Raw genomic sequence first — 21,471 nt, 5'->3', positions numbered from 1 at the left:
TGTGGGTTCTCACTCTGGCTGTAGCACAAAAGATTGTGATAATTTTTCCTCGCATTACATCCTGTATCTGTAAAGTAAGGACTCTGTTTACCCTGGATCTTAGCAAGTTAAAGAAATATCTTGTTTTAATTTTCCACTTCTCTTTATGTTACCCAAACCAATCAAAGTGTAAAAACAATGTGGCAATGTTAATAATTTTATTGCTGTGAGAATCTGAAGCTTCTAGCAACACTGTTTGCACACCAGTGCCATCTAGTGGAAAATGTATAATTTTCTTTCACTGTAGAGATGGGGCAACTTTTATTCTTTGTCAAAAAAATTACTGATTGATATCCTGAAAATTTGAGGCTGATGTTTAGAGCAGTTAATTTCTTTTCTTAAAGAAGAGAGAAAAGATCGCATGGAACAAAACCAGGACAGAAATATTAGGAAATGCTGGGAAAGCAAAATTTCTTTATAACTCAGTCATGCGAAATACCGCATATGCAAGGAAAATAAGAAATCTGCTTTCTCTAATGAATTTATGACTTCCCCATCTAGTTATTTTAAACAGCTTCCTTGAGACACAATTCATATTTCATACAATTCATCTATTTATGTTCAGTTAAATGGCTTTTAATATGTTCACAGCATTGTGCAACTATCACCACAATCAGTTGTAGAACACTTTTAATCACTCAATAATGACAGTTTTGCCATGTGTCAAATCATATAAAATCATATTTGAACATGAATCGCATGTAGCTAAAACAGCTGAAAATTCTGAGGTTTGAAACAATGATTATTAATCAGTGTTATATTAGAGAAAAGATGTGCTGTGCATTTGCAGATTAAATTTTTTCAAGGCTTTACAACATGTAGCCTATAATGCACAATTGTTTAAATGATAAGCACTTTTGTTGATTTTGCATGAAATCCAGTTTTCCCTTGATGCTTTTCTTCCAACATTCTTATAAATTTTTTTTAAAGAAGAGCTGATATTGTAACTTATTTTTGAAATGCAAGGAGAAAATAATAAATTCTTGTCATTGTTTTCCAAAATTTCTTTAACTATGATATAATTACAATGATATTTACTGCTATCAATATTAGTCTTCATACATTATATTTCAGTTTTGCCTTATTTGAAAATTTTAAATAGGCTTTACCACTGATATTTACCGATAATCAATTAGTAATTTTCAGATTGTTCTGTATGAATAAGGTCCAGAATGTCCATTTTTCCCAGCTGTAAGGCTATGAGGTACTGTGAATGTATTCAGTGCACCTACACTGGCATGTGGTAGGCACTAGAGAAATGGTAGTCTCCTTCCTTTTCTTGAGTTTCATGTTTTTGTTTGAGTTTGAGAATAATATTTAACACCTGATTTTTGCTCCCCCCTCCCAAACCTGGTCCTTTTCATTCAACTTTTTTTTTTTTTAAAGATTTTATTTATTTATTTGAGAGAGAGAGAGAGAGAGTACAAGCAGGAGGAGTGGCAGAGGGAGAGGGAGAAACAGGCTCTCCGCTGAACAGGGAGCCCAACTTGGAGCTCTATTCCAAGACTTTGGGATCATGGCCTGAGCTGAAGGCAGCTGCTAACCAACTGAGCCACCCAGGCACACCCCCTTTTCATTCAACTTGATGACATATGTCTCTTAAATATGTTGCTCATAGAACAGATTCATAGGTATCTCTTAGATTAGCTTCATTCAATCATCTGGTAATTGCGGCTATTTAAATTAAAATAAAAATTAATTTAAATTAACTATAAAATAATAAAAATTTCTGTTACTCAGTTGTATGAGCTACACTTCAAGTACTCAAAGTTACTTGTGTTTAGTAGATGCAGAAGAATTCAATCATTTCATTCATAAGAGCATATGGGAAAGACCTCTGGAGAACTTGACTGTGGTAAACTTCCCACTTACCTAACACACAAAATTGTTACTATTACAAGTACTTTGTTGAGCAATTAAAATTTTTTTTTAATATTCCTATTTCCCTGTCTCCTTACCACATATGTCTCACTGAAGTAGTTATGTAACCACAGGTAAGCAAATTTCCTAAATAAATTTAAGTTTGACCTGTCTGTCTTTAAAACTCTCATCTTCTCTTGTGGTCCATATACACTATGGAGTATTATGCCTCCATCAGAAAGGATGAATACCCAACTTTTGTAGCAACAGGGTTGGGACTGGAAGAGATTATGCTGAGTGAAATAAGTCAAGCAGAGAGAGCCAATTATCATATGGTTTCACTTATTTGTGGAGCATAACAAATAACATGGAGGACATGGGGTGATGGAGAGCAGAAGGGAGTTGAGAGAAATTGGAAGGGAGATGAACCATGAGAGACTATGGACACTGAAAAACAACCTGAGGGTTTTGAAGGGGTGGGGGTGGAAGGTTGGGGGAACCAGGTGGTGGGTATTGGGGAGGTCACGTATTGCGGAGGTCACGTATTGCATGGAGCACTGGGTGTGGTGCAAAAACAATGAATATTGTTACGCTAAAAGAAATAAAAGAAAAAAAAAGAAAAAAACCCCTCTCATCTTCTTGTAGCTTTTTCAGTCCTTCCCTCCATATCCCCCTTCTTGGTCCTTCAGTTCTAATTCTCTTTGTTTCTAGTCATACTTCATTGTGCTTTTTTTTTTTTTTTTTTTTAGCAAGCAGCTTGCAACCTTGCTGTCAGTTCTTATATTATTGTATTTTTTTCTAATGTAGCTCATTTATAGTGATTTAACTTTTAAAAAAAGATTTTATGTATTTATTTGACAGAGAGAAACACAGTGAGAGAGGAAACACAAGCAGGGGGAGTATGAGAGGGAGAAGCAGGCTTCCCACTAAGCAGGGAGCCGGATGCAGAGCTCCATCCCAGGACGGTGGGATCATGACCTGAGCCACCCAGGCACCCCATAATGATTTAACTTTTTTTTTTTAAAGATTTTATTTATTTATTTGACACAGAGAGAGAGATCACAGGTAGGCAGAGAGGCAGGCAGAGAGAGAGGGGGGGACGCAGGCTCCCTGCTGAGCAGAGAGCGCCACGTGGGGCTTGATCCCAGAACCCTGAGATCATGACCTGAGCTGAAGGCAGAGGTTTTAACCCACTGAGCCACCCAGGTGCCCCAATGTATTTAAATCTTGTCCCAACTGAATTGTAACTCAGAAAATTGAAACTGCAGTTCAGTGTTTGTCCAATTGCTTGGCACAGTGCCTTGCCCATCCTATTTGTTTTATTCTTTTGTTGACACGATATGATTCCTAAAATCACATGCTAATGGACCATTCATAAAACGTTGAGTTCCTACTTCAAGCAAGAACTGGGACACGCAGTCAATATGCATAGATAATTTAGCTCTTTGTTTAGGCAAAAGCTAAACAAATAAAAGATGCTTCTGGGGCTGTTGTGCTCAAAGGACGTTCACTTAGTCACGTTTCCACTCAGTCTGCAACTGCCCAGCAAGTCCGTCTTTAAGCTCCTGCGAGAATTGCCAACTTGCGGGATCTGGGAGCCAATCAGCGGTGCAGATAGAGCCTGGCCTGCTATTGGCTGGCGTCTACCAGAAGCACATGCTGGACTGGGCTTCCAGTGCAGGTGTTTGAGGCATTGCTCTGGGATCGCCAACACCAAACTTGCAGCTCAGGTTCTGGCCTGGCAGAGGCCCGACTACTTAAGGGTTCCCCAACGAGGTGGTGGGCGGAGCTGCTGACCCTCTGGTAGGTAGGGGGATTGGCTGGGAAGTAGTGGGCCTGGCAACCATGTGATCTAAGCACTGGTTATGGGCCAGAGCAATTTGGACTGGGGTTTACTCAGAAAGGAGTATCTAACAGGCTCCCTTTAGCCCTAGCCTGCTGGGGACTACGTGTCTCTAAGTGCAGCATAAAACTATTTCTAGTGAGGGGCCTGTCTGCAGCTTTTATGATTTCTGTGTGGAACCGATTCGGGGCAGAGCCTTCCGCCCATGGTTGGCAGAAATCAGCCTCCAAGTGGGAGTGGTGGCAAGAAGGACTGTGAGACTGGCAGTTTGGAAAGCTGGGTTCTTATTCCGGTTTAGGGATTCAGGCACAGCAGATTCGAAGAGGGAAAGGCTGTGGACATCTGTGTTTGGGTGGGGCGGGGATGGAGGGGGTTCATAGACGTTTACGCACGGTCACATCGTTCTGATGCATTCCACTTCCGTACTGATTCTGCAATAGCAGAATCCTACTTTATCTTTTAGTCTGTGTAGTATTCATCCTCCAGTTATTCCAGTGGGTTCTTCCTTCCACTTTTATTGCTTCGAGTTATGTGGGTTTTGTAAATCTTGAAAGCTTTATTGGTGCCTTGATTGTTCTTACCACATCCCTCTTTTTTTACGGGCAAAATTGGAGGTGGCAGTGGTATGTACCAACACTGCAGAGCATTTTATTTACTTCTCTTTAAGCATCTGCAGTGTGTCAAACATTCTGTTCAACCCAATTACGTAGTTTGTTCAACCCAATGTTACTTAGTTTGTTCCTATAAGGGATTTGTTAAAATTAAAAGAGACTGAAAATTGTTCTTCCTCTTACTTTTCACCATCTCTCTCCACTTCTCACCAGCTTGTGACTTAAAGCCGCTTAACTTGTGTGCCTCATTTTCCTCAGCTGTAAAAACAGAGATATTAACGGTATCTATCTCACATGGCTGGTCAGAGGAATAAATGCATTAATAATATATAAAGTGCTTAGCTATGTCTGGCCCACAGAAGCATGCGTAAGTGTTCACTACTCTTATCCTATTCATCATTAGAATTACTTCATTCTTGGAAGAGTGATCCTTCTCATACCAGGTGTCATATCTTTGCCTATTTCAGTGAGAAATAGGTAAAAATCTTTTTAAAGAAAATTTTTATTTATTGAGATAAAATTAGCATGTAACATTATACAAATTTTGGGTGTACATTATATTTCTTCTTTTTTTCATGAAATAATATCTTTATTATTATATCCTTATTATATCTTTTTTTTCTTCTATAAATTTTTTTCCCAGAGGTACAGGCCTATGATTCATCAGTCTTACATACTACCCAGTGCTCTTTGCATCATATGCCCTCCTTAATGTCCATCACCCAGTTACCCCATCCCTCCATCGCCCTCCTCCAGCAACCCTCATTTGTTTCCTATGATTAAGAGTCCCTTATGGTTTGTTACTCTCTCTGGTTTCATCTTGTTATTTTTTTCCTCTCTTCCCCTATGATCCTCTGTTTTGTTTCTTAAATTCCAGATATCAGTGAGATCATATGATAATTGTCTTCCTCTGACTTATTTTGCTCAGCATAATAGCCTCTGGTTCCATCCATGTCATTGCAAATGGCAAGATTTTATTTTTTGATGGCTGAGTAGTATTCCATTATATATCTATATATATCTATCTATGTCTATATCTGTATCTATATATATCTCACATTTTCTTTATCCATTCATCTATCGATGGACATCTGGACTTTTCCCATAGTTTGGCTATTGTGGACATTGCTGCTATAAACATTGGGGTGCATGTGCCCCTTCAGATCATTTGTATCTTTGGGGTAAATACCCTGTAGTGTACTTTCTGAGTTGTAGGGTAGCTCTATTTTTAACTTTATGAGTAATCTCCATACTGTTTTCCAGAGTGGCTGCACCAGCTTGCATTCCCACCAGCAGTGTAGGAGGGTTCCCCTTTGTCTATATCCTCACCAACATTTGTTGCTTCCTGACTTATTAATTTTACCCTTTCTGACTGGCATGAGATGGTATCTCATTGTGATTTTGATTTATATTTCCCTGATGCCAAGTGATGTTGAACATTTTTCCATATGTCTGTTCATATGTCTTCTTTGGAGAAAGGTCTGTTCATGTCTTCTGACCATTTCTTGATTGGATTATTTGTTCTTTGGGTGTTGAGTTTGATAAGTTCTTTATAGATTTTGGATACTAGCCCTTTATCTAATATGTTATTTGCAAATATCTTCTCCCATTCTGTAGGTTGTCTTTTGGTTTTGTTGACTGTTTCCTTTGCTGTGCAAAAGCTTTTTATCTTGTTGAAGTCCCAATAGTTCCTTTTGCCTTCGTTTCACTTCCGTTTGGAGACATGTCTAGCTAGAAGTTGTTGCGGCTAAGGTTGAAGAGGTTTATATTTCTTCTTAATAATGAAATATTATTAGAGTGCCAGATGATTATAGGATAAAATTGACTCACTTGCTATCCTTCCTAGTCTTCCTGCCCCCCTCCCTTGCTCTCACTGCTGAATTTAGTGGTTTTAGTGCACTTTGCAGATGGTCATATGTACTTACATAACTGTGATTAAAGATGGTGGCAGTCAGTGTCTTCACATGGTAAATATTGGTAGTTCAAACAATGACAATGGGCATTTTCTAAAAAGAGAATTGTATGTGAAATCTATTTGAGAAAAGAGGATTTTTTTTCTTTTAAACAAATGTCTGGTTTCTTGACTTATCCGTAACATTTAATAGGTATAAGAATCAATCTGATTTTTTTGCTTTATATAAAAATTGGAAATGATTCTTTAGCAGTACTTAGATGACATTTTCTATTTGTATGATATGGACTTTATGATTATTGTGAATGCATTTTGCTAAAGTCCAAAAATTTGTATTTGTGACTAAAGTTTCTTAATGGCCCCTGTTCAAAGGTTCAGTGAATTTTGTACCTATACGTGAACTGATAGAACTCATTTAAGTCGAAATTGAATGCAGTGTTTTGAGTGAAGTTTGGAATTTAAAAGTAAGCTTCTTCTGGAAAAATGGGAGTTGTTTTTTTTTTTCTGCTTTTTATCAGACCTAAAACATTGATTAATAGCTTAGTTGTTAGTCTGCCCAAAGAAAATTTCTGTCTTCCCTTTAAGTGGATTATTGACACTATTTTGGGTTTCCAAATAGATTTAAAGAAATTAGGGAGATACCAGAGCCCCTCAGTAGCTCAGTCAGTTAGGTGTGTCTGCCTTCAGCTCAGGTTGTGATCCCATGGGCCTGGGATTGAGCCCTGCTTTGGGCTCCCTGCTCAGTGGGGAGACTGCTTCTCCCTTTCTCTCTCCCTTTTCCCATGGCTTATGCTTGTGTGTTTGCTCTCTCAATTAAAAAAATAAATAAAATCTTTAAAAAAAGAGAAGAAATTAGATACTAATTTTGCAGGTTACTGTATAGGATGTACTGACCTTTCTGAGTAATAGCTAACTTTAGTTAAGACACATTGTATTTTTCAATTTTATCAGAATAAACCAAACATTTTTTATTTCTCAGTAGAGTTATAAAGGTAAAAATGTGCTTCAAACTGTACTGTCAGGGCATTAGGTATTTTCATGATTTCTCTAATAGTAATACAATCTCATATTGAAATCCATCCCCACACCTACTGCTCATGATCTAATTTTTCAAATTGGATTGAGCCGCTGCCTTCGGCTCGGGTCGTAATCTCAGGGTCCTGGGATAGAGCCCCGCATCGGGCTCTCTGCTCCGCCGGGAGCCTGCTTCCTCCTCTCTCTCTGCCTGCCTCTCTGCCTACTTGTGATCTCTCTCTGTGTCAAATAAATAAATAAAATCTTTAAAAAAAAAAAAAAAAGAGCAGGGGATGCCTGGGCGGCTCAGTCAGTTAAGTGTCTGACTTCTTTTGGCTCAGGTCATGATCCAAGGGTGCTGGGATTGAGTCTCGCATTGCATTCCTTGCTTGGTTGGGAGCTTGTTTCTGCCTGCCACTCCCCCTGCTCTTGCACACGCTCTCTCTGTCTGTCTCTCTCTCTGACAAATAAATAAATAAAATCTTTAAAAAAACCAAAAAGAGCAGGTAAACAAAACTTAGGTACTATATTTGTTGGCATTTCAAACTACATTTTTTAAAAACATTGAAATTATTTTAGTTTTTACCTAATTTTAAATGAAGGAGACACTTATTTAGATATGCAACAAAATTTTTGGTAGTATTAACCAAAATATCTTTGTACAAATTTTATTTTGTACATCACTGTATCATAAAATCTTCCCTGCTTAGAACTATATTTTCCACTACATTAGTGTTAAACACGTACTACTGCTGACTGAACTCAATAATGGTATTCGATTGCTTTGAGATACTGCTTAATTTAATCTGCTAGATGTGTTTATAGCTGAGAGTATAAAGTAAATGAGAAATTACGTGTTACGTATAACCTGCTGTGGCCTCATTCTTTTGTTTGATATTTAATTTTACAGGCTATTATTGCAGGCATATGAGTACTTACAAAAACATCAAATTTAAGTGCTTTTTGCATTTTGTTCTATTCGTATTATTAAACAAGGGGATGCCAAATTAGACTTAGAAACCTTGCATTGTTTTTTGCACATGTGCTTTCTGGAAGTGGAAAGAAAAAAGTGGAATATAATTGACTTAGGTGAATTACTATAGTTGTTTGAAGGCTGAAGTAAAACCAGGCTTATACCATAAGTTTCTGAAGTATCTATAAATCAAAATTTAAAATAAATCTGATAAATGAGATGATTAAGTCTTTAAAAAATTGGATGCTATAATCTGTTTGTGTTTTTGAGCACTCAGGCTTTAAAAGGATGCATACTTTAAATACGTTTTTGTTTAATATCATTAGTATTCATTTCAAAGTGTTGGCATTTTTTTTTCCAGCTTTGCAAATCTGAGATTTTTTTTGGACTGTGGTTTAATGTTTTGTTGCAGAACAAAATGGGAGATGCTGAAGCAGGCAAGAAGATCTTTATTCGAAAATGTGCTCAGTGCCACACAGTGGAAAAAGGTGGAAAACACAAGATTGGTCCAAATCTCTGGGGTCTTTTTGGACGAAAAACAGGACAAGCACCAGGATTTTCTTATTCAGATGCTAACAAAAACAAAGGTAAAACCTGGGCAGTTATGGGAGAGAACCAGAAACTTTGTAGCAAAGAAAGAAAAGCACCTGATTTGATATTATAGTAATTTCCTAGTTTATTGCATAAAAAATGAAATCCTTATGTTTATATTACTGAAATATTGATTTATATTATAAGATCTATATTTAGATATCTGGGTTTTTTTTGATCAGAGGAATTAGCAATTCTCCGTGGCATAGATTTTTATTTATATGAGGAATTTCTATTTTATGCAGCACATTTATGTAGAAAAAGCATGAGCTAAATTAAAAAGATCAAATCATATTTTAATGGCATAATGGTAGTTTTCTATTTGTAGTATTGATTCTTAGCAGAGTGGAGGGATATTATATAGTTTGAAAAATTATATTCAATGACTTTTTCGTTGGAGGAAAGTAGGTAGATGGCAGTTAAAATGAGAAGGCATTTTAGGTGTGAAATTGAAAATGGCTGGGAAAAACTATAATATCTTTGCAGAGAATTTTATTATTCCTGGATATACACATCCATCTATCCATCCATATATGCATAGCATTTACTTCAAAAAATAGGATGCAACTCTAAATAGATTGCAACTCTATTTCGAACTGTTCTTGGAGGCCTAGCATTTCTAACTGGCCCAAATTTCAGATCATTACAAACCTACTATTTGGAAAGGTTTTTATTTTATTTTATTTTTGTTCCTTTTTATTCTTTTTATTGAAGTGAAATTCACACATTAGCCATTTTGAAGTGTACAAAGCAGTACATTTTGTTTAGTTGCAGTATTGTATAATCAACACCTGTCTGTAGTTTTAAAATTTTTTCATTGCTTGAAAAGAACCCTCACATCTAATAAACACTCCCCATTTCCTCCTACCCTTAACCTCTTGCAAACTCTGATCTGCTTCTTTTCTTTGTGGATTCGCCTATTCTGCATATTTCATAAAAAGGAATCATAAAATATGACCTTTTGTGTCTGGCTTCTTTCACTTAGCATGTTTTCAAGGTTCATTGAAGTTGTAGCTTGTACCAGTACTTCATTCCTTTTTATGGCTAATCATATTCAATTGAATGTATATATCACAATTCGTTTATACATTTATCAGTTGGTGAACATTTGGATTATTTCCACCTTTCACCTATTGTGAATAATGCTGCTATGAATATTCGTGAATAAGCATTTGCTCGAGTCCCTGTTTTCAGTTCTTTTCGATATGTATAGATATGTATATCTATATATACGTTGGGGGTCATTTGTTAAATCTATGTTTAACTTCTTGAGGAAAGCCAGTTGTTTTCCACAGTAGCTATACCATTTTACATTATCATCAGTAATGCAAGATTCCTATTTCTCTGTATCCTCTCCCATGCTTTGTTATTTTCTTTTTCTTTTTAAAATTGCCATCTTAGTAAGTGTGAAGTGGCATCTCATGATTTTTTTTGCATTTCATTAATGAACGATGATGATGAACATGTTTTAGTATGCTTTGTTAAAAAGAAAACCACAGAGCCAAAATAGAGTCACCTGTGCTAGGCCCACAGCATTAAACCAGGACTTAATACCTAACTTAATTGTAGTTTCAGTTCTTCCCAGGAATGTAATCTTAACTGGTTAGTCTGGAATTTCCTGGTCGGTGCTGGAATCCACCCAGTAAGATCTTTTTCTCCCCCAAAAGGAGGTGAATTTGTCTGAAATAAGTCTTTCTTGTTGTTTATGACTTCCTTGTTCTATCTTTAAAAACCTTTCTCTTTCTGTAGCCAGTTGGAATTCCTTTCTATATGCTGCCTGTTTCATGAATATTGAATAAAGTTAATTTGGTCCTTAAATTCACTCAGTTGAAATTTTTTGTTCAACAACTTGTTGGCCATTTGTAGATTTGGAAAAATGTCTATTTGTATCCTCTGCCTATTTTTTTATTTGAATTGTTTGTCTTTTTTATTGTTGAGTTTAAGAGTTCTTTATGTATTCTGGACATTAATCTCTCATCAAATATGTGATTTTCAAATATTTTCTCTTCTTCTGTAGTTTGTCTTCATTTGTTTGATAATGTCCTTTGATTCACAGAAGTCTTTAATTTGTATAAAGTCAATTTATCTATATTTTTATTGATTTTTGGGGAGGGGCATCAAATCTAAGAATCTATCACCAAATCTGAGGTCATAAAGATTTGCCCTTATGTTTTCTTCTAATAGTTTTATAGTTTTGATCCTTAGATTTAGGTTTTTGATGCATTTGTACTTCATTTTCTATAGAGAGTGAGGGAATAGACCTACTTCATTCTTTTGCATGTGGTTATCCATCACTTCTCAGACTTTTGGTTAAGATCAAGTGCATGTGGTTATCCAGTTACCCCGCCCCATTTCTTGAAAAGACATTTTTTCCTAGTTGAATGGTCTTGATATCCTTGTTGAAATTCAATTGGCCATGTATGTTAGGGTTTGTTTCTGGACATTCAATTCTATTCTATTTGTCTATATATCTATCCTTATAACAACACCAGAGTTTTTATTACTGTAGTTTTGTGGTAAGTTTTAAAATTAGAAAGTGTGAGCCCTCCAGCTATGTTTTTCTTATTCAGTATTGTTTTGACTATTCAGGGCCCTTTGCAGTTCTATGAATTTGAGGATAACCTTTCCCATTTCTGCAAAAGAGCCTTTGGAATTTTGATAGAGATTGCATTGTATCTGTGGATACAATGTATTTCCATTTTAGCAACATTAATGTTCTGATCTATGAACATGGGATGCTTGTCCATTTATTTAAGTCTCCTTTCATTTCTTTCAGAAATGTTTTATAATGTTCAATGTAAAAGTCTTTTACTTCCTTGGTTAAACTTTGCCTAAGTATTTTATTCTTTTAAATTTCTATTATAAATAGAACTGTTTTCTTAATTTCTTTTTCAAATTGTTCATTGCTTATATATAGTACACAACAGATTTTTGTATGTTGATCTTATTCCCTGAAGCTCTGCTGAGTTAATTTATTAGTTATGGTAGATTTTTTGTGGATCCTTCAGGATTTTCTATATGTAGAATCATATCATCTGTGATAGAGGTAGTTTACATTTTTCTTTCCAGTTTGGATGGCTTTTCTTACTTTTGATTTTCCTAATTGCTCTGGCTAAGACTTCTAGTGGAATTCTGAGTAGAGCTGGTGAAAATGAGCCTCTCTGTCTTGCTTCTGATCTTAGGGGAAAGTTTTCAGCTTTTCACCTTGGGTCTGGTATTAGCTGGGGGTTTCCAAAAATCCCTGTTTTCTTGTTAAGCAACTTATCTTTTATTCTTAGTTTATTGAGTGTTTATATCATGAAAGGGTGCTGGAATTTGTCAAATTTTTTCCTGCATCTTTTGAAACAATCATGTATTCTTTTTCCTTTTGCTCTATTAATGTGTTGTGTTGATTGTTTTTCTTACGTTGAACCATCCTTGCATTCCTAGGATAAATCCCATTTGGTCATAGTATGTAATTCTTTAATGTGAATTGGATTTAATTTGCTAGAATTTTGTTGAGGATTTTTGCATTTATAGTGATAAGAGATATTGGTTTGTAGTTTCTTGCGGTGTCTTTGTCCAGTGTTGGTGTTTGGAGAAGTTTAAAATACAGATTATTGCTGCTATAAGTTCTCTTCATACATGATTTGAATTTGGTATTTTTAAAATGTCTTAATGGGTTTTATAGTGCTGTGTAGTGTTTATTTAATTGAGCTTTGTGTTTATTTAATTGAGCTATATTGGAGGAGAAGGGTTTAATGAAGGAAGTTGACATTTTGTGCATTATTATTATTATTATTATTATTATTTTGGTGCAAATGTAATAGCTTGTATTTTGTCAAAGGAGGGATTTTACTTATTCTAACCTGTATTAATATTTCTATCAAGATGGTGTTTTGGGTTTGTCTCAGTCTATCTATAGTGATGTTATTGACTAGAAATGCCTGGGGACACTCACCAGGGCCTATATTACTTATAGTAAACCCCTACAGATACTTCCTCAACCAAAGTCAATGCTGTGGCTGGACCAGACCTTGTGGTTCTCATTATGATTGAAACATGCACCCTATTATCAACCATCAGGGAACTTTGAAAAGAAAAATTTATTACTCACAAGTCTTGGAGGTTACATGACATGCCTGGGATCACATAGTGAGGTTGAAAGGAAAAGAGAGAGAGTGAGAGGGAGCTAGTGAGGAGGACTGGTGTTTTGCTTTTATTGGAGTAAAAGGTAGGGTTTCACAGGTACATTCTTTAATGGTGAATTTAAAACATAAGAGTGGGAATTGAAGCATGGGAAGGGAAAAACAAACAGTCCTCAAATGTAGTTATCTAGGTCTACCAGAGCCTTCTTAAAAAAAGAGGGGGGTAAGTTCATGGGTGGGGAAACTTGGCTCTATATACTCATGTAACTGGCAGTGTGTTTATTCAGACTGGATGTGTTTGAAGTAGATGCCTTGGCAAACAAACAAACAAAACACTTAATGCCACACATTTATATTATAGTTGAAAAAACTAATTGTCAGGTCCTACTCTACAGATAAGTGAGGTATAGTGAAATTTTTGTTATCTAGAATATTGGAGAAAGGGACCTGTTTATAGTCAAATGGTTTAGTTAAAACAAAATTAGTACATGTAGGATTTTCACAGCTTTTTATGTGAAAAGAAGATACTTTTCATCTTTCTGAAATGTTGAGAGCAATACAGTTTATTAGGATGGAGAGCTGGGGAAGTTGTTGGTCCCTAGACCTTTCTTGGGTTTCAAAGCAAACAAGGATGGAGTGGAGGGGGGGAATATATGGTAAGAATTTGAGGACTATATTAATTTCTTAGGGCTCCTGTAACAAAATATTATAAATCAAGTGGCTTAAAATAACAGAAATTTATGGTTTCATAGTTCTAGAGGCTAGAAGTGCAAAATCAAGGTGTTGGCAGGACCGTGCTCTCTCTGAAACCTGTAGGACAATCCTTCCTTGTTTCTAACTAGTTTCTGGTAGTTTGCCAGTCATCTTGGTGTTTTGGGCCTTCGGCCGCATAACTCCATTTTCTGTCCTTTCATGATCATGAGTGTCTCTGTCTTCACATGGCTGTCTTATAAGGATACCAATCACATTAGATTGGGAGCCCATCCTACTACAGTATGACCTCATTTCAACTTAACTAATCACATCTGCAATGATCCTATTTCTAAATAAAGCCGGGTTCTGAGGTACTAGAGGTTAAGACAACAACGTATCCTTATTCAGGGAACATCCATAATAAAGGACCTTATATACATATAAAATACATAGATAATTGGTAAAATACTTAAAATAAAATAGAATAAAATTTAATTTTTGGTCAAGGGTGCTTCAGAATCTTTAAATATCAATGTAATTATTATCAACACAATATCATTGTGTTTAGTATGTGCAAAATGTGATTAATAGGGGCACCTGGGTGGCTCCAGTGGTTTAAGTCTCTGCCTTCGGTTCAGGTCATGATCTCGGGTCCTGGGATTGAGCCCCGCATTGGGCTCTCTGCTCAGCAGGGAGCATGCTTCCTCCTCTCTGCCTGCCTCTCTGCCTTCTTGTGATCTCTCTCTCTGTCAAATAAATAAATAAAATCTTTTTTAAAAATGTGGTTAATAAGTATTCTATAATAAAGAATTTGTCTGGTCTTTGTCCTAGGTTCCTAGAAGGGAATCTCTAAAACCTTAGAATTTCCCAAGTGATAGGAGTGCCTCTTTTATTTAAGTTTGGGCCCTTGGACCACAACCTGAGTTTATGCTAATGAGATGACTTATGGTAAGCTTCTAGATAGTTTAAGGATGGGAGTGGCCAAGCTTGAAAGACCAACTGTGTGATTAGAGACTTGGAGCTTTGGGCTAGTTGAGTTATCAGTCCAACCTCCAGGTTAGGGAATAGGAGCTGGGGATTCAGTTTATCACATGGCTAATGATTCAATAGGCATCTTATGTAAGGAAACACAAATAAAAACTCTGGACATTTAATTGGAAGCTCTGTTTGAGCTTCCTGGTTGGTGAGCACATTAATGATTAGAAGAGTGATGAGTCCGGATTCCTTAGCGACAGGACCCAGAAGCTCTCTGTTTGGAACTTTACCAGGCTTCATAATATGGATCTCTTTATATCCCTGTCCTAAATTGTATCCTTTATATTAAAAGTGTAACTAAATATAGTGTTTTTCTTAGTTCTGTATTTTTCTTTTTCTTTTTTTTTTTTAAAGATTTTATTTATTTATTTGACAAACAGAGATCACAAGTAGGCAGAGAGGCAGACAGAGAGAGACGAGGAAGCAGGCTCCCTGCTGAGCAGAGAGGCCAATGCGGAGCTTGATCCCAGGACCCTGGGATCATGACCTGAGCCGAACGAAGGCAGAGGCTTTAACCCACTGGGCCACCCAGGCGCCCCAGTTCTGTATTTTTCTAGCAAATTATCAACCAGGGGGTCCAGGGAACCTTCAAATTTATAACCAATTGGTTAGAATTTGGGATGCCTGGGACCCCAGACTTGTAGCTGGTATCTAAAGTGAGGACAGAATTGTGGGGACTATGGAGTCTGTTCAAATTCAGGCAGTTAGGGTCAGATTTCACTTGCATCTATTGCAATAAGATTTCTAGTTGATAGAATATTGAATAAATCAGTCTGAAACTTGGATTTATTATTTCAATTTGTATGGTTCTTTAGTTTTTAAAGTAATATTTTTCTATAGTGTTATTTTATTATTTTGTTATCATATTACAAAAGCAGTCAACTTTTGTTGTTTATAGACTGGTTATAAGGTAATATTGATTTTTCTAAGTCCCAGTATTTTGAGGGTTTTATTGCTTGTTAGCATTGACTAGAAATAATATTAAAACTGATTACAGGGGCGCCTGGGTGGCTCAGTGGGTTAAGCCTCTGCCTTCGGCTCAGGTCATGACCTCAGGGTCCTGGGATCGAGCCCCGCATTGGGCTCTCTGCTCAGCGGGGAGCCTGCTTCCCCCCCTCTCTCTGCCTGCCTCTCTGCCTACTTGTGATCTTTCTCTCTCTGTCAAATAAATAAATAAAATCTTAAAAAAAAAAAACTGATTACAGAGCACCTGGGTGGCTCAGTCAGTTAAACATCTGCCTTCAGCTCAGGTCATGATCCCAGAGTCCTGTGATCGAGTCCCACATCAGGCTCCCTGCTCAGTGGGGTATCTGCTTCTCCTTCTACCTCTTGGCCCCTGCTTGTGATCACTTTCTCAAATAAATAAAATCTTTTTAAAAAAACAGATTACAAATATATCTTTTATTGTAGATTGTTGCCAAAGATTAAAAGCTGGATAGAAGGCTTGTCTTTAACATTATTTAAGAATTGGTAATAAAACTTCCCTAAGATTGTTTAAATACTATTGGTGACTGATTTGGGGATATAATATTACTATTTGTTCTACTGGTTACGTAATAAGCAGAATCGAATTGAATCCCTATATTACACCACTCATAAAAATTAACTTGAAATGGATTACAGACTTAAGTATATTAAATATAAGACTTGGAACTGTGAAACTTCTAGAAGAAAACATAGGGAAAAATCTCCTTGACATTGCTCTTTGTAATAATCTTCTGGATATTGACACCAAAAGCACAAGCAACAAGAACAGTCATTAAGTGGGACTACATCAAACTAAAAAGCTACTGCACAGCAAAATAAATAGTCAACAAATGAGAAAGCAGCCTATAGAATGGGAGAAAATATTTGTGAATTATGTATCTGATAAAGGGTTGATGTTCAAAATATATAAAGAATGGATACAATGCAATAGTGAAAAAAACAAAAAATTAAAAGGTCAGCAATGGAACTGAATATTTTCCCAAAGAGGACATATAATTCGACCACAGGTACATGAAGAGGTGTTCAGCATCACTAATTGTCAGAGAAATGTAAATCAAAAATGCAGTGAGATATCACCTCTTGCCTGTTAGAATTGCTTTCATCAGAAAGACAAGAAATAACAAGTGTTGGCAAAGATGTGGAGAAAAGGAAACACTTGTGAACTGGTGATAGAAATGTAAATTGGGGCAGCCACTATGGAAAACAGTGTGGAGATTCATTAAAAATTAAAAATAAGGGGCGCCTGGGTGGCTCAGTGGGTAAAAGCCTCTGCCTTTGGCTCAGGTCGTGATCCTGCGGTCCTGGGATTGAGCCCCACATTGGGCTCTCTGCTCTGCGGGGAGCCTGCTTCCTCCTCTCTCTCTGCCTGCCTGTCTGCCTACTTGTGATCTCTGCCTGTCAAATGAATAAATGGAATCTTTAAAAAAAATTAAAAATAACTATCATATGATCCAGTAATGTTCTCTGGGTATGTATCCAAAGGAAATGAAAATAGAATCTGGGAGAAATATATGCATCCCAAGTTCACTGCTGCATTATTTTAATAGTCAAGCTATGGAAACAAGCCAAGTGTTTGTCAATAGATGAATGGAGAAAGATGTGCTAAATATATAAAATGGAATATTCAGCAATGAGAAAGAAGGAAATCCAGCCATTTGCAAAAACTTGGATGAACCTTGAAGGCATTATGCTGAGTGAAATAAGTTAGAGAAAAAAATACCGTGTAATTTTAAAAGGCCAAATTCAGGAAGTCTTAAGAAGATGGGAGGATCCTGAACTCACCTCATCCATGTGGACACACTGAGATAATATACTAACCCTGAAAATGACCTGAAGACTGGCAGAACAGATCTCCCATGACTAATCACAGAAAGAGGGCCACATCAAAAAGGTTGTGAAAGAAGGGGTGAAAACATGATTGAGAACCAAACCCCATCATGCAATAGGAGGAACATCACAAGCACAGAGAAGCAAGAGGATCAGAATCCATACCAGGCAACCCTGGCACAAGAGACTCAAACTGGAAGACAAATCCCCACAACATCTGGCTTTGAAAATAAATGGGGCTTAACTTTAGGAGCCTCAACTTCAACAAAGATATAAAATATAAAAGAATCAGTCAGAGGTGAAGAATTTAATAATTGAAATAAAAAATACACTAGAGGAAATCAAGAACATATTAGAGGAGGCAGAGGAACTACCAGTGATCTGGAAGACAGAATAATGGAAAGCCATGAAGCTGAACAGCAAAAAGGTGAAAGAAAAACAAAAAATGAGAATAGATAAAGGGGTCTCTGTGACATCATCAAGCATAATAACATTTGCTTTGTAGGGATTCCAGAAAGAAGAGAGAGAAAGGGGGCAGAAAACTTATTTGAAGAGATAGTAGCTGAAAACCTCCCTAATCTGGGGAAGGAAACAGACATTCAGATCCAGGAAGCACAGAAGACCCTAACAAGATGAACCCAAGGAGGTCCACACCCAGACACATAATAACTGAAATGGCAAAAAGTACTGATAAAGAGATTTTCTTTAAAGCAGCAAGAAAAAAAAGAAAAGTTATATATATGAGAAACCCCATAAGGTTATCAGCTATTTTCTTAGGAGAAATTTTGCAGGCCAGAAGTGTATTCAATGTATTCAATGTGCCGAAAGGAAAAACCTACAACCAAGAATATTTTGCCCAGAAAAGTTATCATTCAGAAGGAGAGATAGAATTTCCCAAACAGAAACCAGCTTTATAAAAAAATATTAAAGAAAATTCTTTAACTGGAAAGAAAAGGCCATAACTAAAAGTAAGAAAATTATGAAAGGAAAATATTTCACAGTTAAAAGGAAATATAGTTATTTTATTTTATTTTATTTTTTTCAGTGTTCCAAAATTCATTGTTTATGCACCACACCCAGTGCTCCATGAAATATGCGCCCTCCATAACACCCACCACCAGGCTCACCCACCCTCCTACTCACTTCCCTCCAAAACCCTCAGTTTGTTTCTCGGAGTCCACAGTCTCTTATGGTTTGTATCCCCCTCCAATTTCCCCCAACTCACTTCTCATCTCCTTCTCCCAATGTCCTCCATCTTATTCCTTATGCTCCACAAGTAAGTGAAACCATATGATAATTGAATCTTTCTGCCTGACTTATTTCACTCAGCATAATCTCTTCCAGTCCCATCCATGTTGATACAAATTTGGGTGTTTGCCTTTCTGATGGAGGCATAATACTCCATTGTATCTATGGACCATATCTTCTTTATCCATTCATCTGTTGAAGGGCATCTTGGTTCTTTCCACAGTTTGGCGACTGTGGTCATTTATGCTATGAACATTGGTGTAGAGATGGCCCTTCTTTTCACTACATCTGTATCTTTGGGGTAAATACCCAGTAGTGCAATTGCAGGGTCATAGGGAAGCTCTATTCTTAATTTCTTAAGGAATCTCCATAATGTTTTCCAAAGTGGCTACACCAACTTACATTCCCACCAACAGTGTAAGAGGGTTCCCCTTTCTCCACATCCTCCTCAGCACTTGTTGTTTCCTGTCTTGCTAATTTTGGCCACTCTAACTGGTGTAAGGTGATATCTCAATATGGTTTTGATTTGAATCTTCCTGATGGCTAATGATGATGAACATTTTTTCATGTGTCTGTTAGCCATTTGTATGTTTTCTTTGGAGAAGTGTCTGTTCATGTCTTCTGCCCATTTTTTGACATGATTATCTGTTTTGTGTGAGTCGAGTTTGAGGAGTTCTTTATAGATCTTGGATATCAGCCCTTTGTCTGTAGTGTCATCTGCAAATATCTTCTCCCATTCTGTGGGCTGCCTCTTTGTTTTGTTGGCTGTCCTTTGCTGTGCAGATGCTTTTATCTTGAAGTCCCAAAAGTTCATTTTTGCTTTTGTTTCCTTTGCCTTATAGTTAATGCAGTAGGTTAATCACTTTTAAGTCTAGTATGGAGGTTAAAACTCAAAAGTGGTAAAATCAGTTACATCTACATCTAGCCAAGAGATACACAAAATAAAAAGATAAAATACGACATTGTATACATAAAACATGGAGGGGGAAGTAAAAATTTAGTGCTTTTAGAATGTTTAAACTTAAGGAACCATCAACTTTGTATAGATTGCTATGCACATAAGCTGTTATGTATGAACTTAAAGGTAACCACAAATCAAAAACCTATATAAGCTATACAAAATAATAAAGAGAAAGTAATCTGAGTGTAACACTAAAGAAAGCCATCACACTACTAGGGAAGAGAGCAAGAGAAGGAAGGAATAGAAGAGACTTACAAAAACAATCAGAAAACAGTTAACAAAATGACCATAAGTACATAACCTATCAGTAATTACTTTAAATATAAATGGACTAAATGCTCCATTTAAAAGGCACCCACAATAGGGTGACTGAATGAATAAAAAAAATCAAGACCTATTTATATGCTGCCTGGAGGTGACTCACTTCAGTTGTAAGGGCATACCAGAGGGATGGAAAAAGGTATTCCATGCAAATGAAAATCAAAAGGTAGAATGCTTCTTTTAAAGTGGTATGTCTGTGTTTCTTCTTTAATCCTGGCTCCCCTGACCCTCCATACTGTCAAATTGAATTTAGGGAGACTTTCACAGTCTGCTCATATACACTATACTCTTTTTGGGCCAGAGGACTATGATTTGCCCCTTACAATTTATCACCTACTTTGGAGAACTCTTCTTCTTTTGAGATCATTAGTGACAGGTGTCCTCTTACTCTGGTCCAGGTTTTATGTTTTTGGTAGTCTTCTGATTATATGAAGTTTGAAGTAATAGGTGCTCCCTCAATATTTGATCAAAGATGGAGTTAACATTTGTCCATATTCTTTCTGACTGGTTTTAGAAAGGAAAAAAGGAAGAGACAATCTTTCCCTCATTGTAAAACTGGTTTCCTGAAATCATAGCTTTTTGACAGAGATTTGGACAGAGGCAACATGCAATTATTGGAATAAAAAACATGAAAATATGAGTTAGCAGTCACAGATTCTTGACTTTAAGTCATCTTTTCTCTTAGGGCAAATTATTCTCCTCTGTTTGGATCATTTACTCATTTGAAAAATTAGGGGTTGGATTAATTTCTAAGATCTCTTCTAGAAGGAACTCTGTGATTATAGGAGGGTAGGGTAATGTTTAGGTCCAACATGTCTAGGTTGGCAGTTTATTGGTGTACTTTGTGTTATGCTGAACAGCATGTGGATATTAGATTTCTATAGGGAACTAGAAGAGTAGAGCACCAAAGACTAATTTTGGAATTCTCTTATAGGTCAGAAATTGTAAGTATTCCCAGTAATGAGAGTCTTCCTTTTGAATTCAAGAGTAATCTTTTGTTCACATATATAGGTCATATCAGAAAGTAAGCCTTACAAATATAACTACACAAACTTAAAACTTATTTTCACCTCTATAGGTGTTATCTGGGGAGAGGAAACTCTGATGGAATATCTGGAGAATCCAAAGAAATATATCCCTGGAACTAAAATGGTCTTTGCTGGTATTAAAAAGAAGAGTGAGAGAGAAGATCTTATTCAGTATTTGAAACAGGCAACATCTTCATGAAATGCTTTTGCAACTTAAAAAAATATTAGTTATAAGCCAAAATTTTCCAATTTTAAATATTGCATGTTTAAAGAAGTCATTTTAATTTTTCTTAATCAGCCGGTAGTAAATTTAACATTTAAAAATAAAAGTTGAAATTTTTTATTGTGTGTAATCTACTGATCAATGCCTTTCCGAGTCTGAATTGACTTTTGTCTGCTCA

At 36.4% G+C, this 21,471-nt stretch overlaps 1 protein-coding gene across 1 annotated transcript; it reads left to right on the top strand.

Moving 5' to 3' along the window:
- The first annotated feature begins 8,670 nt into the window (after positions 1–8,670).
- On the top strand, positions 8,671–21,269 carry LOC123950661 (cytochrome c, testis-specific). Its single transcript, XM_046018853.1, has 2 exons — positions 8,671–8,839; positions 21,121–21,269. The coding sequence occupies exons 1-2, from the start codon at positions 8,671–8,673 to the stop codon at positions 21,267–21,269; spliced, it is 318 nt and encodes a 105-aa protein (XP_045874809.1).
- Positions 21,270–21,471: the final 202 nt, after the last annotated feature.

This window comes from Meles meles, chromosome 9 (genome assembly GCF_922984935.1).
Source record: "Meles meles chromosome 9, mMelMel3.1 paternal haplotype, whole genome shotgun sequence".
Taxonomy (NCBI): domain Eukaryota; kingdom Metazoa; phylum Chordata; class Mammalia; order Carnivora; family Mustelidae; genus Meles; species Meles meles.
This window is presented reverse-complemented; position numbering and strand designations above follow the sequence as displayed.